Source organism: Panulirus ornatus, chromosome 43 (genome assembly GCF_036320965.1).
Source record: "Panulirus ornatus isolate Po-2019 chromosome 43, ASM3632096v1, whole genome shotgun sequence".
NCBI classification, from domain to species: domain Eukaryota; kingdom Metazoa; phylum Arthropoda; class Malacostraca; order Decapoda; family Palinuridae; genus Panulirus; species Panulirus ornatus.
In genome coordinates, this window is record NC_092266.1 from 19,601,610 (window position 1) to 19,619,136 (window position 17,527).

Genomic DNA, 17,527 nt, shown 5'->3' on the forward strand with positions numbered 1-17,527 from the left:
TAGGAATGTCGAAGATTTTCCATTTCAGTTTCACTTTGCCATATCCTTAAAACTGCAATGAAAGTTTTTCTTAAAGTTTTGATAATACGAACGTGAATAAGTGCCAATCTTTCAAAGAATGAAATAAAAAGGAAAACTGGGTAGGTGCTCAAAAGTGGATGCTTGGGCAGGTGCCCCAGTTTCCACTTCCCCGAGGACACCACCACGCCTAAGCCAGCATCTTCCAGTTGGTTATACCCTAGAACAAGAGGCAGTGAATAACTTTATCCTGCCAACATAGATCTGTAAGAAAGTATTGCCAAGTGGTACTAATTGTCTGTCGTTGGAAGGGGATAAATTGTATAAGTACAGTCGGTGATCTGGCTGAAATTTGCCTCCTCCAGGTAGCGTCCCATTTCCCGATATTGTGTGGTGACACGATTTACCCATGTCTACCTTGTTGTTGCAGATATTGTACAGTAGCGATGGCGAGGGGAATGTTACTCAGAGAATCATTTGGTTTACGGTCTGTTACGTAACCTGAGCACTGTGTAAGACGTTCGTATGTCACAAGGTCATGTTGCATCCTCCGGAAGACGGCCTCCATTTCTTTTCTGTTGGGTAGATCGTATGTATGACGTACTTTTAGATTCTAGGGTGTATGTGGTCCTTGAGGCATGGCTATTTCAGCATCATTCTTGGGATTAGTAGGGTCACGTTATAGTCGTCTTGGCCGCTGTCTGCATCATCCAGTAGCCGGTCTGTATATGCAGACTTTCACTCTCACATATACATTCTCAGTCCTTTCCACAGACAGCATCACCGTATTTGCTGACGTGTACTCCTCTAGCATATATCGTACTGTAAGAGGGTGGGAGGATTAGTTAAGTGTAAAACCCGGATGATATCGAGGCGCCTTTAAATAAGACTCAGCACCTTTTCTATGATAGCACATTATACAGTGAGTATCACTTAACTGCACCGTAAAACCACCCTGAGTCAACCAGCAGTAGAGACAGCCCTAAAATAACAACTCCAGAAGTTACTACTAGCCTCGGCCTCGTTGCTCTCATTTACAGTTTCCTGTTTCTTATTTTTTTATTTCTTACTCACAAGACATGACTCCCTTAATATGTGCTTTTTACATACACTTCAATGTTGTTAAGTACATTAGTTACCTTCCACCACTTGGCGTGCCTCTCGTCCCCCTTCCTACTCTGGCCTTAACAAACCATCTCGGTTAATGGCAAAAAAAGGGAACAAAACTCACCAAATAAAGTATTTCCAGTATTAAATGGAAAGTCATGGTCGAAATGATATGGTGAATACATCGGAAACAGCAAGTAACTTAAAAATTCATCTAAAGCGACTTGGACACAGTTTTTAAGTTTAATACCGTGACATAGGGCCTGCATGGCAAATGACGTCGAGATTACTGTGACAATATACATGAGAAATGAAACTTTTCCAGTACAAAATAAAAGATGACAAAGGTCGAGGTTTTATGTTAAAACGAAAGATAGATAACCCAGAAACAGCAGTTTCTGGAAGAAATAACTAGTAAACAACCGAGAGGCCTACGAATATTTTCGTAATTATCGTTCCTTGGCAGTCCAGAAACGTTTTCGGCGGGAAAATCTTGCACGTACATTTTACCTTTACAATTAAGGTTTTGTTGCCAGTTTTCATAAATCATATTTCGATCTTTCGGAGCATATTTTGATATTTTTTTCGTACTTGATTGCCGTTTTCCGCATTCGAACGAAGGGGATTGTATCTCCCTCTTAGACACAAAATCAAATTATCATCACCCTTGTACAGTCAAGGCGATTGCCATGGCACCCGCTTGTTAACTCTGAATCAACCTCTTTATGAATGTAAACGAAATGCGCTCTGACAACCTAAAAATTATGGGAATGTAATCATAGAAAATATACAGAATAATTCCAGGAATCAATTACGTCATTCTAATTAGATAAGGTAATTTTTTATGTGGAACTGTGTTAATATAGATGATAGGACGACGATTCTTGAATCTAGCACACACTGTACTGTGCGTGTAGGTGTCCAATTATGTCGGTGGGAGTGGGTTTTATCCTTCGTCTGATGCACTCATTGATCCAAAAGGAACACTGGTCAATGTACTAGAACAGGTTACTAAGCTAATGACTCTCCTACATCACCAGAAGTAGCATTATGCACTTAATCATTTTTTCACAATTATCCCGGGGACAGATACTCCCAAACCGTATATCTAACTAACCCTCACTCATGAAATAGTAAGATCGAATGATACAGTACATGTGACATCGACTTTCTAAAAGGCTGCGGTCGATAAAGATAATTGGATGATGCTTGGCACCCATGAAAAATGCTGGGATTGTTAACGAGAATATCATGGATGTATACGATGATCGCCTTACCACTTCACATTGATGGCTCATGGTGTCTCCAGCAATGGACGCGTCTAATCACCTCGCTGTGATGGAAGATTATGGCATTTATATCATATATTCCTTCACTTAATGAACAGGGCTATTTGGCTATCGTGGAAATGCTAGCAGTCAACTCAGAGATGGAATGCAAACGACTCCAACAACTCTATATAAAGTTTTTCTCACTCTTATCATACAGCTTATTAAAATGATGACAGTTGTGGCCGAGAGATGCTAGAACAAATTACGTCACTGCTAGACTGGCTAATATTGAGGAAAGTGTATGAATTATCAAGTCGTGCAACGTGTAATGAATACGTGATGTTAGACCGGCGGGCTCTTTAAGCTGTCAGGTCAGAAAATGTCTTGGCGTCTGAAGGATTGCTGGAGCCTTTGTCTGTAACCCAAACATACCAAGCTGGCAGTAGGGACCACAGCATTCCAGCAGTTCACGAGTGCGGGCGTACAACTGTCAGAAGAATTTTCACGCATAACGATGTCTCAGTCTTTGGTAACGAGGTGGCTGAACAACAAGACATTTTAAAAGCACTCCTGACCCATCATGGCCTGTGGTACTGGGTACAAAAACGGGTTCGACAAAAGAAAAAGAAGTGAGGAGAGCCCGTCGTTACATGCTGGTACAGTTGAATTTGGTATTATTTGAGAAATAAGATTTGTTAGACTGTGTTGTGTAAGAGGATAACGAGTCTTTGCTGTGGTGTGAAAATCAGTGGTGATTTTTTTTGTCTTACGCTCTGTAAATGATTTGCTGTTTATTAATTTGCGGATTTATAACTTCATGGCATGTGCAAAATAGGTGTTATTAAGACTGTTGAAAGTTTTTTTTGTTTCGTACAATGTACGATTTCTTTGCTTCGTATCTTTTATAAATTTGTACAACGTGAATTACGTTCTTCGAGTGTTTCATTTAAAGCTTTATCATTTCTTACGTATATCATAGAAGAAATACATGTCAGTGTATTTCTTTTATTATTAATGTCCGATGAAAACATTTTTCGCCAGCTGCAGAATGCAGTACTATATAATAGCATGTGTCAGTATAAAGCATGTGTACAGTATATCGTATATATATTATCTTTGTACCGTTTTATGCATGTTTTCCCACCTGCGACTTTGAAACGCGTAACATGCATTTGAATATTTTTTTTTGTCTCCATTCTTGGTCATTTGAAGGTTTTATATTCTCTTTGATAATTGCAGCTCAAGTGAAGGTATTAAAAAGAATGCTCTGGATCGTAACATATGTTACAATATTTCTAACTCTTTGGAATATAGGGTGAATAGAAGGGTACAGAAACACGGGTAATACAGTAATAACTATTTGAATAGTTACACGGAAGTGCGGCCACAAAAACAGTTACTACTAGTGATGCAAGAGCAGGAAGTGATGGCGAGAGTCACGTGCTGCTGCTGTGTTTTGTTTTGAGGCGTTGTTGGTGCAGGAAGGGTCCAGTGATGGTTGGCAGTCCATTTGGAGAGGTTAAGTCGACGCGTGTGTGGATGTTGTTGGATATAATGGGTATCAACAGCTGAAGGTCATTAAATGCCATACTTCTGTACGGGTCCGTGCATGAGCCACCACCTGTGGACACGATACCCGCCACTGTGCTGCACACACCATCAAGGTTGCAGACGCAACGAAAGATACAGCGTTGTTCTCTAGCTTGGTGAATTCTCTTTCTCTGCTGGTATTCCAGGTGATTTTGTCAAAGACTTGAAGAACTATGTTGTCTCTAAATGTTGTCACTACTTCTGAACCGTTTAGATGAAAGTGCCTCACCCGTCAATTGACGTCCTTTTAAGCCACTTCACTGGTGAGCCAGACTAGCGCCACCTAATTTTCAGGCCAATTCTCTTTCTACTACGACCATCCTTTCAAATATCTGTACATTCCAGAATGACCATCTCTCTTAATACACGATCAGTCCGATAACATATTGCTCAGATACTTGATTCAAAGGGGAGAAGGCCATTACCAAGGTTCATTATTTATGCTACGTGAGGCAAGCGAGGACGACGTCCTACGGATCCTGCCACGGGAGGGAGGGAGGGTGACAAAGTCACATGTTGCTGCTGCTTGAAGGAGGTTAGGGATTACAAACCCCTGTGAAGTTCCTCCTGAAGAGAGGAAGGAGCCAGACAGTTATAATGGCAGTTTTCTGGCGAGTGTGCACGTTTGCTCTAGCTCAGCTAACGGACTCGCTTTTTGTCAAGGCGGAGGAACGTTCCAGCGCTCGTAACGGCTGATGAAGCGATGCGTTGTGGCCTAAGTGTGAACAAAGGATGCAGCCTTAATCATGTGCATTGCATTGAGACTGTCCACAACGTCCGATGTGTGGATTATGACAGGTGGGCTATGCAGAGTGTAGGTAAATATTTTATCGTAAGGCACCGATTCATCCATAATAAGTTACAGTCAAGCCAAACTTACTACATGGACTAGTTTTGTAGAGCGGTTGTTGGAGGCGATTCTTCAAGGCCTACACGCGCCAGTTTCCAGTTTCCACAAGAAGAACGGTGGTTATCTTGCTGGTGATTATAGCTAATGTTGTACGCATAAATAAAGCATGATGTAACGCTGATGATAAGACCTCTAACACCTCGTCGCAAAAGCACTCACAGTTCTGACTCGGTCAACGGGCTAGGCTGGTGGCATGGCTTAGTTTATATGGACATACTGGACCTAAAAAGATAAGAAGAAAATGGGATTTAGGAGGAAGACATCACCATCGTTTTTTTTTTATATGCAAATTACCTTCTTAATTGTTTTTAGTGGATTTGGATAACCATAAAGGATATTGATTTAGGTATAGATAAGTGTGGTTAGAGAAAAGTCAACATCTCTTTTTTGTAGTTCACAGTGCTTGCCTGTTACATCGTATTTTCATATCTGCTGAATCTATTCCCTCGAATATTACTCTTACTTTAATTCCAATATCGTGTCCTTCGCAAATTTGTTTGTACATACCTTTTCCTGCCTTCGGAGATTTGTTTGTTATTATTATTTTTTTCAGCTCACATGACCAAGTAAGCTTTTTACCATCATTTAGATTCTATTGCCTGTCGTCCGTTTGTTTATCATTTGTACATTAAGTCTTTGAAATTCGTGGGCAGATTTGAGCCAATGTTAACGGGACTGATCTTTGTGTTAACTTTCAAAACTGCTCTCAAAACTATCGACCACGATGGCCACTGTCACTGAAAGTAGTCGCTTTGTTGACCTTTCAGATTGCAGTGTTCTCTAAAACGGCTAGGCTAGTTTGAACCAAACTGGGCCTGGATGATTCTTAGATGGTCCTTTTTTTCACTGATGTGTCTGGTGACCGCAACCACTATCCAGAGTGGCCTTTGTTACTGGACATTTCTTCAAGTAATCTAAATTTAAAGGTTGAAGTCAGAATTGGTTTTAAGTTCAACTTTAAAGTCTTATGAGTTATTCAACATCTATCATAGAGTTACAGTTTTGATAGATTTTGTTGATTTTTGGCATTTTTTTTGTCAAAATCCCGCAAGAAAATATCCATAGAAACTGTAGGACCAATATGAAACAAACTTAACAGGGATTCTCCGTATGTGATCTCCATTTCAAAAATTGTCAGGCGGACCCTGTCGCAGGCCAAGATGGCTATTGTTAATTATGATGAGAATCTATTTAAAGACCCACAACTTTGTTTTATGGCGAATGACGTCAAATCTGAGTTCACGCTACATTATCATGGATTGTTTGTAATTATATATTACAAGCTTACGTAGTGGAGTGGTTAATGTCGCTGACTGTGAATTATATTCAGCCAGGGCCTGTCCAGTCTCGAATCTTGGTCTCGAAAGTAAGAAAGCCAGTCCAGCTGCATATATCCTCCTCGCCTGGGCTGGTCGATAATGAGTACCTGGCTGAGGCCGGTATATATATATATATCCCTGGGGATAGGGGAGAAAGAATACTTCCCACGTATTCCCTGCGTGTCGTAGAAGGCGACTAAAGGGGAAGGGAGCGGGGGGCTGGAAATCCTCCCCTCTCATTTTTTTATTTTAATTTTCCAAAAGAAGGAACAGAGAAGGGGCCAGGTGAGGGTATTCCCTCAAAGGCCCAGTCCTCTGTTCTTAACGCTACCTCGCTATCGCGGGAAATGGCGAATAGTATGAAAATATATATATATATATATATATATATATATATATATATATATATATATATATATATATATAGATAGATAGATTTTTTATTTTATTTTCCAAAAGAAGGAACAGAGGGGGGCCAAGTGAGGATATTCCTTCAAAGGCCCAGTCCTCTGTTCTTAACGCTATCTCGCTAACGCGGGAAATGGTGAATAGTATGAAAGAAAGAAGAAAGTTAGATAGATAGATAGATAGATAGATAGCGTACATAGGATAGTCATTACTGGAGCTGTCAGTGCGTGCGTGGTCTCTTGTACCAGAAACTAGTTTTCTGTGAAAGATTGTAGTTTTGAATACTTTTCTCCATTATGCGAATTGGTCATATCTTGAAAAATTGCTTAATCTGCAAAATTTAAAGCCAGATCAGCAAGAAAGGCTCCTGTGAACCTCGTTATAATTTCAAATCAGTACAATAACCAGTTATTTAATTTTAAGGTAATTATCTACATATTGTTTTGAGTATGCGTTCATCTTTACCTCTAAATAATCACTTCCCCCTCGACTTACCAGATTCTGCTGCTTAACCTTAGGCTATTTTTGTCTCATCTCGATTTTACCTTGGTAAACTGAAGGTCAGCACATTTGTATACCTTTTCTCCCCACGTCTTTTCATCCTATCTTATATTTTATATACAACATTATCTAATCTGTTCTTCCCACTTTAATCTAAGTGCGTCCTCATCATGTCACGATCCTCACCTGACGGCCGTTACCTGCCTGCAGTGGCCGGAAGTTGTCCACCAACGGCATCCCTTCGTCGTCCCACAGCGTACGAAATTTTGCTAACTGAAAGGAAAAACGTAATGCGAATCGTATTTATTTTGTTTTGTTATCCATTTTGTCTTCTTGTATGATAATTATACTGGTATGTGGCAGCCTCAGTCAACTACCTCTAAGATTTTTGTCAGCGTTAGAGTTTCACTAGAGCAGACCTGGAAATGGTTCTATGGGTCGTGGGTCACTTGCAAGTGAGTTCAAGGCGAGTCATGGTGGGTTGCGGGTCATGTGGATGATTCATCTGAACCGGGGGCGAGTCAAGTCTAACATTTCATGGGTCAAAAGCTTCTAGTCATGCAGATAAAGATTTACAGTCACGATACGGTCCAATATCTTCATTTTCAAAACAATATCCTAGTGTGAGAATATTCTCTCTGAGAATACAAATTTCTGTGAAGGCTGTGGGTACAAAATATTTATTTTTAGCGAGACCAACTAATCTAGAATATGGATTTAGTTGCCTTAAGCATGAGAGTTTTATTTGTGCAAAGGCCTCTCCCACACAAAAAATAAAAAAAAGGTGTCTGTCATTCTTTTATCGTACTCATTTGTTATTTACATTTACGATGATATTGACGTACTTCACATTATTCGTGAACATGAACGTGATTAAATTATTGCAGGAAGAGAAGTACAAAAATCAAACAGCTGTAGCTTTTGAACTTTAAACGACGAACAGGGTCGTACATTTATGCCACCAGCTGATGAAGCCATTCACAGCGTCTTAGACATTATTAAACTAAGACATGAGCAGCTAGGAAAAATTTGCTTGATTGGTGGTGCTGGAAGAAATGGTTCTTCCTGTACTCAGTGAGGTGAAGTAACATGATTTGTGTGCGGTGCGCGCCCTCAGCAACGGCGAATCGGAGTCACACTCGAGCAATATCACACGACCATTGCGATCATGGCTGCCACCGGAGGCAGAGGGATCACTTTGTATCCCTGAAACACTACATGTTGTAAATATAATCTACTTTATCTCAGAAATATTAGTTTTATATGACTGGAAATTTTACCCTTATAATGTTTTTGCATTAAAATTAAAATTATATGAAATTAAGCCTCATTATCGAAGTAGTTTTGGAAACTATACTAAAAGTATTCAGGTCAGGTGCTTGTTGGGTTAACAGGTCGTGACACGAGCAAATAGGTTGGTCAAATGTTTGGCGGGTAATAACTGATGACTCGTTTCCAACTCTTGATTTCATGAAATTCTGGAATAATTGCGGAGAATTTGGTCTTTACGAAATCTGGATAATAAGCATTACATTACCATGCAAATGTATTTCTTACATTTGAATTCTGATATTTTGTAGATTGTCACACAATTTTCATAAAAGTTGTGAATAGTTAGTCAAGATCAAGGATCTCCAGCATATTATCATTATAGTTATGATTATTAGTGTTTCTGATCTGGCATTCATAGATATCACGAAGATTATTAAAGAAGATTCATAAAACATTAAGGTATACTGTGGAATGATATGGCTTCAATTAATGTAAATTACAGTTATTCGCAATGTTTAGCGTAGCACGGATTCATTTGTGGTTCTCCCAACTAACATGCAGATAAAAAAAAGAGAAATCGTTGAGATTTCCTTTTACTTAAAGAGTACCAAACACTGTCATCTTTACTATCATCCTTATTTACGTTGCGCCATCACTCTCACTCTTCTACTTCATTATGAATGACGTAGCATCATCATTCTCACTCATCCTTGGGTTACCGGAAGCATCACACCTTTCAGCCACTCTGTTGCCATGCACAGTATCATCACTGTCACTCTTTCCGTTGCCAGACACATCACTCACTGACACTGACACTTGCGAAACACAACGCCCCCACTCATCCCGTTGTCTGAGGCAGTATCACCACTCACTCACTCCCACAACTTACCTGGTAATGGGAGACGACAATGGGTTTTTCGAAGACCGTCCACACGACAACCTCGGAGCACGGGGGCGTCGTGAGGGAGCCCGCGTATCGGAAAAACAGCCGCATATCGTTTGGCATCAGTTGTGAGATAGGGAAGGGCTGTATACTTATCTGGGTATCTGTGGGGATATAGTATTATAATATCAGCTTAAGAATGGCTCAACTTTAGCATGTGAGTAGTAAGAGAGAGCAACATCACACCAAGTAAGTTAATTCGTCTTACTACCTAATGCACACAACATATTGCAGTTATGTTAGATAACTGGGAAGTTCATTCCAGTTTCGTGATTGAGAACTTTTTAATGACCTTCGAGGCTTTAGTTACGAAGTTAGTCGCTCTGTAAATTCCACATTTTCCCCTGTTCTTATAACCTTTTCCACTACTGACTAAAATCGAAAATGAAATATGTTCCAATTAAAATCAGGATTGGATTCAGCACCATCAGCCGCTACAGCACGACGTTAAACTGCATGAACCAACCATTCTTACATGACAGTTAACAGGGAAAAGTGCACGCGCCCCCATACGTTGCAGATTTACCTTACTCTTACCTAAGTGAGGAGTATTCTGCCTCCATTATAGACTAGTTCAAAAACGTATATATCCTGCCTTTAAAGGTGAAATTTAGGGAGTGGGGTGGGGGGGGGGGGTTAACAGTCTCTTCTGGGAATGTTTCCATCTAATTCATCTGCGATGAAGTCTAGGGCTACCTTGTCAATAGCATTAGTGTCTTACCTGACAGTTTACTATTGTGATCTATATTATTATACAACTGTGATTCATTAACATACAACAGTTTATGATTGCGATCAAAATCATTCTTTATTATACAACTGCGATCAATATCATTCATTATTATACAACCTTGGAACATTTATGTGGCTCCCGTAACTTTAAGGCTGCACTTAAGCAGGAACAGGGAAATGAAAGATTCCTTTGGAGCGAGAAAGTCCTTTACGAGACTTTTTTTTTTTTTTTCCAAGGGAAGAAACAGAGAAGGGGGCTGGATGAGGATGTTTCCGCAGAGGCCCAGTCCTCTGTTCTTAACGCTACCTCGCTGACGCGGGAAATGGCGAATAGTATGAAAGAAAATATATATATATATATATCAGTTATCTTCCTGCTCTCAGTATTCGTAGTCATCGCGCTCTTTTCAGATTCATTCAGACCCGCGACCAAGGGGAGCCAAAAAGCATCTACTGGTGTAACAGACTTTAGACAAACTTCATTATACCTATTCGCCTGAATCTTTATATATATATATATATTTTTTTTTTTTTTTTTTTTTTTTTTTTTTACTTTGTCGCTGTCTCCCGCGTTAGCGAGGTAGCGCAAGGAAACAGACGAAAGAAATGGCCCAACCCCCCCCCCCATACACATGTACATACACACGTCCACACACGCAAATATACATACCTACACAGCTTTCCATGGTTTACCCCGGACGCTTCACATGCCTTGATTCAATCCACTGACAGCACGTCAACCCCTGTATACCACATCGCTCCACTTCACTCTATTCCTTGCCCTCCTTTCACCCTCCTGCATGTTCAGGCCCCGATCACACAAAATCCTTTTCACTCCATCTTTCCACCTCCAATTTGGTCTCCCTCTTCTCCTCGTTCCCTCCACCTCCGACACATATATCCTCTTGGTCAATCTTTCCTCACTCATTCTCTCCATGTGCCCAAACCATTTCAAAACACCCTCTTCTGCTCTCTCAACCACGCTCTTTTTATTTCCACACATCTCTCTCACCCTTACGTTACTTACTCGATCAAACCACCTCACACCACACATTGTCCTCAAACATCTCATTTCCAGCACATCCATCCTCCTGCGCACAACTCTATCCATAGCCCACGCCTCGCAACCATACAACATTGTTGGAACTACTATTCCTTCAAACATACCCATTTTTGCTTTCCGGGATAATGTTCTCGACTTCCACACATTTTTCAAGGCTCCCAAAATTTTCGCCCCCTCCCCCACCCTATGATCCACTTCCGCTTCCATGGTTCCATCCGCTGACAGATCCACTCCCAGATATCTAAAACACTTCACTTCCTCCAGTTTTTCACCATTCAAACTCACCTCCCAATTGACTTGACCCTCAACCCTACTGTACCTAATAACCTTGCTCTTATTCACATTTACTCTTAACTTTCTTCTTCCACACACTTTACCAAACTCCGTCACCAGCTTCTGCAGTTTCTCACATGAATCCGCCACCAGCGCTGTATCATCAGCGAACAACTGACTCACTTCCCAAGCTCTCTCATCCCCAACAGACTTCATACTTGCCCCTCTTTCCAAAACCCTTGCATTTACCTCCCTAACAACCCCATCCATAAACAAATTAAACAACCATGGAGACATCACACACCCCTGCCGCAAACCTACATTCACTGAGAACCAATCACTTTCCTCTCTTCCTACACGTACACATGCCTTACATCCTCGATAAAAACTTTTCACTGCTTCTAACAACTTGCCTCCCACACCATATATTCTTAATACCTTCCACAGAGCCTCTCTATCAACTCTATCATATGCCTTCTCCAGATCCATAAATGCTACATACAAATCCATTTGCTTTTCTAAGTATTTCTCACATACATTCTTCAAAGCAAACACCTGATCCACACATCCTCTACCACTTCTGAAACCACACTGCTCTTCTATCTATCTATCTATCTATCTATCTATCTATATATATATATATATATATATATATATATATATATATATATATATATATATATATATATATATATATATAAAGATTCAGGCGAATAGGTATTATGAAGTTTGTCTAAAGTTGTTACACCAGTAGATGCTTTTTGGCTCCCCTTGGTCGCGGGTCTGAATGAATCTGAAAAGAGCGCGATGACTACGAATACCGAGAGCAGGAAGATAACTGACGAACGGAGTGAGCAGAAAATATCACAGCTCATACTTTAAGATGATTAACAGCGGAGAAAAGAAAACCAGTGTGTGAACGAATTGTAAACCTTTATTTTCATCATGTAATGTTTCAGTAAGATTGAAGATTCGCGTCAGGGGTTCCGATCGATGAGTCGGGCAAACCGATTTTGGTAGATTTAACGTTGTAAATGGTTACAGTGAAATCAATGTTTTTCAATTCTTGAATTTAAGTAAAACAATTCGGGTGAACGTGTGAGTCTGCTTCCTCCCCCCCATCTTTATTTTTCGGGTGGGTGAGGGGGAGCGGGCAGGAACGCCCACAACAGCCGCCGCTATTATAGACTCATGGTAGAAAAAATATGATACACTAAATCATGTTTTACTGGTATCATTTTCCTCAAAATATCATATACCATCAGTGCAAGACCAAACCAATGATATTCCTACGTGATTCAGGTGGTACCCTCAAAATTCGTAATTACTAGCCACATAAAGTTGTTGCTTGTGTTTACTGTGTAGCACAAGGTGATCCCAACTAGCGAAGTAAGACCCCGCAAAACCAACTGGAGCAGCACCCACCTGCCTTGTAAATGTAATCCAGGGCGGAGATGATGTTGTTTAGGTTGGGGTTGTCAGTATACATGACGTCCATACAGATGCCCAACACAGCCAGACCGTCTGAGTACCGTACAGCTTCTTCTATGGAGCCATAGTACAGGTTGTAGTGGACCAGGTGAAGCTCGGCAGAATAACTGTGGATGTAAACACACCTCGCTTGTTACTAGCGTCTTGACTCAGGAACTATAAATGATTAACTATATTGGAACTGTTACCTGCAAATGGACAGTGAATGATACGTTCCACTAGACTTTTTGCAGTACCCCCACCTTCTTCATACGTTGGTCTTTGGTACTCCACCTGTCTCTCAGTACAGCAGCTATCCTCACGTTGATCACTGTTACCACACCCGTCCTCAGTGCCCCACCTGCCCCGAGTACTACTCCCGTTCTTGTGTTAGTCCTTAGCACTACTCTTGCCCGCAGTACCCGTAATGTAGCCCTTGGCACGCCACCTGCCCCGGTGCCCCATTTGCTCATACGCTAGTCTTTGATACCAAACCTAACCTGCTGCACCCCACCTGCCCCCAGTACCTCACCTTCCCCTACGTTAGTCCTTGGTATCCCACCTTCCCCTACGTTGGTCCTTGGAACCCCACCTGCCCTCAGAACCCCACCTACTCCGATGTTAATTCTTGGAACCCCACCTACTCCCACTACCGTAGTACCCCACCTGCCCTTGCATTAGCCTAAGGTACCCCACCTACCCGCAGTGCATCCCTGGAAGATTGCGAAGTCAAATCAAGGCTCATGATATAGAAGGTCCAATTTGCGTCCGGATAGCAGACTGGCTCTCAATTAAGAAACAACGAATGGTGCCAAATGGAGAAGCATCCGACTGGCTTCAGTTGGCGAGCGGGGTACTATAAGACTTAGTCCTCTGACTCACCTTTTGTTTCTTGTGCGTCAGCCACCTAGAGATAAAGACTTACTAGTAGAGTGTCTAAATTTGCCAGCGATATTAAATCGGAAAATGATGAAAACCAATCAGAGGAAGCCTGCCTGAAGGTTCAAAAGGATTTAGACAAACTGATGGAATGGTTGGAGATATGGAAAATGGCTATCAACGTTGGCAAGTGTAAAGTAATACACGTCGGCGCTAACAATATGGTATCGTGACTACAGTATGCTTGATTATTCATTATCAGAAGTAAAAGCTGAAAAAGGGCCGTGGAATGATTATCAGTAGCGACCCAGAAGGCACAAAACTGTGCCTAGCTGCATATAACAAAGCTAGCAAGATGCTGGGTTTCATAGCTTGAAATTGCAAAGCAAGGGATACGTACAGTGCTCACATCCTTTTACAACGCCTTGAACAGACTTCCTTTGGAATACGTTGCCAAGTTCTGATAACCAAACCTGATCAAAGATGAAGAAAAACCATAACGAATTCTGAGAAAAGTAATCAGACATTCCTCCAATCAGAAGTAAACCTCATGAAGAAAGACCCAAAGACAAACTACTTTCTCAAAAAGTGATGTCTACTATCGATAAATAATATTGCTTCATTAGTGTCGCTAAACGCTGCCCGAAGTCAGCCGTTTATCTCAAGTTAGGGAGCATTTTTTTTTTCCTGTTCAAACATTAATGTAGAAATTTCCATAGAATTATGTCTCCCTCGTCTCTCTCTCTCTCTCTCTCTCTCTCTCTCTCTCTCTCTCTCTCTCTCTCTCTCTCTCTCTCTCTCTCTCTCTCTCTCTCTCCGGCATTTGAGCTCACGGGAAAGAAGAGTTGGAGGTTGTTTCTGCCTCAGCGTGAGTCCCGTACCAAACTTACTACCCCTTTGTACCACACTCCCAACCTGCCCCTCACGTTTGTCCTTGATATCACACTCTGTCTCTAGTAACCCAACTGCTTCCAGTACCCTCCTGCTTCTGTGTTACACCTGTTACCAGTACCCCTCACCTGCCCCTACGTTAGTCCTTGGTACCGCATCTGCCCCCATCACACCACCTCCTCCAGTACTTCACCTGCCACCAGTACACCACCAACTACAGCACAGTTTCCTTTCCTTACCTCCTGTTACCGAATTTGTGTTCGGAGCCCCTGGAGAAGTCCCTCCCCCAGTGGAAGTGCATCTGGACGAGCTCGTACTCATGTCCCAAGCCGCCGCCGCTAACTGTGGGCCGATTCCCCATTTCCAACAAAACGATAACTGTGGAATTATAACAGCTATCGTGAAAATACATCGTCAAACTCGTTTCAAATGAGCAAATTTGACTACCAGTTTCAATGGAAAATGTTTATGTTCAGCCTCGAGCGATTTACTCTTCAGTGAGTGAATTGGACGACTTACTTGTGTGGCCGTTGTTGACCACGGTCATGTTGGAAGGGAGTTTGTCGTAGTTGAAGAATCGGAAGGGTTCGTAGTAGGTTTGGTTTACGACGTTCTCCATCGCCAGGTCTACGGGCGACTGCCTAGTCCCTCGACACAACGGGAAGTTCTCAGCCCAGTGGTCCGGGCCTGGTGGTAAGGGTGACAGGCACTGTGAGAGGTAAGTGAGAAAGGTGGTGTAGGGGCAGTGTTTAGTTAGGATCGGATAGTGTAGGGAGCAGGGGGTGTTGTGAGGGAAACGGAGTAGTACGAGGGCAAGAAACGAATAAGGATGGCCTGGGACTGTATGTAGACAAACTGAGTACGTATAGAATGAGTGACAGTCTACTTGCTTTGTGTGAGTTGAGTGGTAGCACTTTCCTGTTTCTGTGTAGTTGGTAGTGTACTTGCTCTGTACAGGTTGTTTTATACGTATTTGTTCTCTCTATACTGTAGAACTGTGCAGTCACGCCGTGCTTGCTAGTCTACGACGTGCTCACTAACTGACTTGGATGAGTGAGTGTGTCCACTCATGACTGGTCCACTTCCTGTGGTTGGAGAACCGAACTAAATTGAGCTGAACAAGCTATACAGCCAGTCAGATCTGACTGAGTGTAACAGCTGACTTACGTTGGCTGAAGACAACTTTAGGTATGAATAATTAGGGTTGCAGCTGCTTGCTTAGATTTTAAACGTCAGTTGACATGAGACAGAAAAGATCTGTAGGCTACGGCTCTGGACCCATGGAAGAGTATTAACAACGTGGAAGGAACTGGACAGTGGGAGTGTGATAAATCTACTTAACTGTGTTATTAACACACAACAAAGGAGGAAATCCAAGATATGAGATGGCGTAGGTATACTGACCGGTCTCTCCGTGGTAACTCCACTTGGGCGGCTTCATTGCCTCTGTGGATGAGATAAAAGGAATGAGATCCAGTGTGCTCATACCCTGCCCACGTTAGGTCAACACCATGGGAGACCATATGCTACTCTTACATTTGATAATGTTGTAGAGGAAGGTCATCCTAAACGTGTTTCCTCCACGGACAAGAGATTATTGTAAAACATTGACAATTTTTTTTGTGAAAAAGAACATTTTTTTTTTTTTCATCCCACTGAAACTGACCCTCATGATTACTCACGCAAGCCTAGCCTGTGAGTAATGTATACTTTTGTTGCTGCACTGACGACATAAAAACGTTCGTAGATTACAAGCAAGGCCCATCCAAAGCCCACACAGCAATATATTTTTCGAAGCATCAGTAACTTCGTGGTCAAGAAAATCAAGAACTTCTTATTTTGAAGCTGACGAATAAATCTTACCTGGAAGTAAAGACAGACCTTCCGAAAGAGTTCTTCTTGACACACCATGGGAACAGGCGGCAGCCGCTCAGGATACATGTAGAACGAGGAATTGTCGGTTGCTGCTGCTGAGTGTTGGGCCTTTGATACACAGGAGATGGGGCTGGGTTTATCTCTTGCCGCTGGGCCACAGACACAACTGGGGGACTCTAGGCCCCTGACATACCTGGGGAACGCAAGGTCCCTGACACACCTGGGAAACGCTGGGGGCGCCCCTGACGGACGCTGGGCCCTTGACACACCAGAGTGGCTGCCTTTTCCTGACTGTGCAGGACTCATGTGGGGATCGCGAGTGGATATCGCCTCGCCTTCAAGAGAAACTGAGTACACGAAGACTTTGTTAAGATATTACTCTGTGGAGTCAACAGCGTTAATAGTATGATTTCTAGAGGAGCGAACAATGTGAACAGTGATTCCTCGGGAAAACAGTTTGGGGAATAATCTTTTGCGTTCCCATCTACTCGTCAACAGGTTCTGTTAGCTTCACGAATACTAGGATAATTTGTTTTGTGCATCGATCTTCGCTTGTATTCTAGGATCATTATGACCGCAAACACCAGTTTACCATCACCAACATATACAGATCATTACTACTACAAATAACTCCTCACCATCACCATAAACACTGGCTCGCCATGAACATAATGCCCAACCATTACCAACATATAAATACCACCATAACCAAAAAAGAATCATACACCACCATCAGCATATACAAAACACAATCATCAATATATATATATATATATATATATATAAACTCCATCACCATAAGATATAACAAATATAACCACACGACACTGTGAAAGTCCCCTCATGCACCAGTTACCTCACCGTTCCATTACATCCCCACGATACTCTCTACATTCAAGTAAGACAAACGTGCAATATTACATCACGCAGAATACCATTTCATCCAGAGGAGAAAGTTTGCATCGCCACAGAGATCCACCATCACCTTCTTAACCCAGGACAGTC

The 17,527-nt window shown here is 41.9% G+C and overlaps 1 protein-coding gene across 1 annotated transcript; it reads right to left on the minus strand.

Moving 5' to 3' along the window:
* Nucleotides 1-3,783: 3,783 nt before the first annotated feature.
* Nucleotides 3,784-17,231, minus strand: LOC139762578 (putative carbonic anhydrase 3). The gene is made up of 7 exons (XM_071687605.1): nt 16,052-17,231; nt 15,167-15,334; nt 14,887-15,025; nt 12,833-13,005; nt 9,286-9,443; nt 7,311-7,397; nt 3,784-5,118 (listed from the first exon to the last, which is right to left on the minus strand). The coding sequence occupies exons 1-7, from the start codon at nt 16,131-16,133 to the stop codon at nt 5,095-5,097; spliced, it is 831 nt and encodes a 276-aa protein (XP_071543706.1). The 5' UTR covers nt 16,134-17,231; the 3' UTR covers nt 3,784-5,094.
* Nucleotides 17,232-17,527: the final 296 nt, after the last annotated feature.

Bases quoted from the DNA above. Each gene is read 5' to 3' on its own strand.
- LOC139762578 (XM_071687605.1), bottom strand. From the start codon at position 16,133: ATGAGCACACTGGATCTCATTCCTTTTATCTCATCCACAGAGGCAATG. The intron at 9,444-12,832 runs GTGGGTGCTGCT...ATATCCCCACAG, and splicing joins GGATTACATTTACAAGGCAG to ATACCCAGATAAGTATACAG. The intron at 7,398-9,285 runs GTAAGTTGTGGG...TTTTCCTTTCAG, and splicing joins TTGTCGTCTCCCATTACCAG to TTAGCAAAATTTCGTACGCT.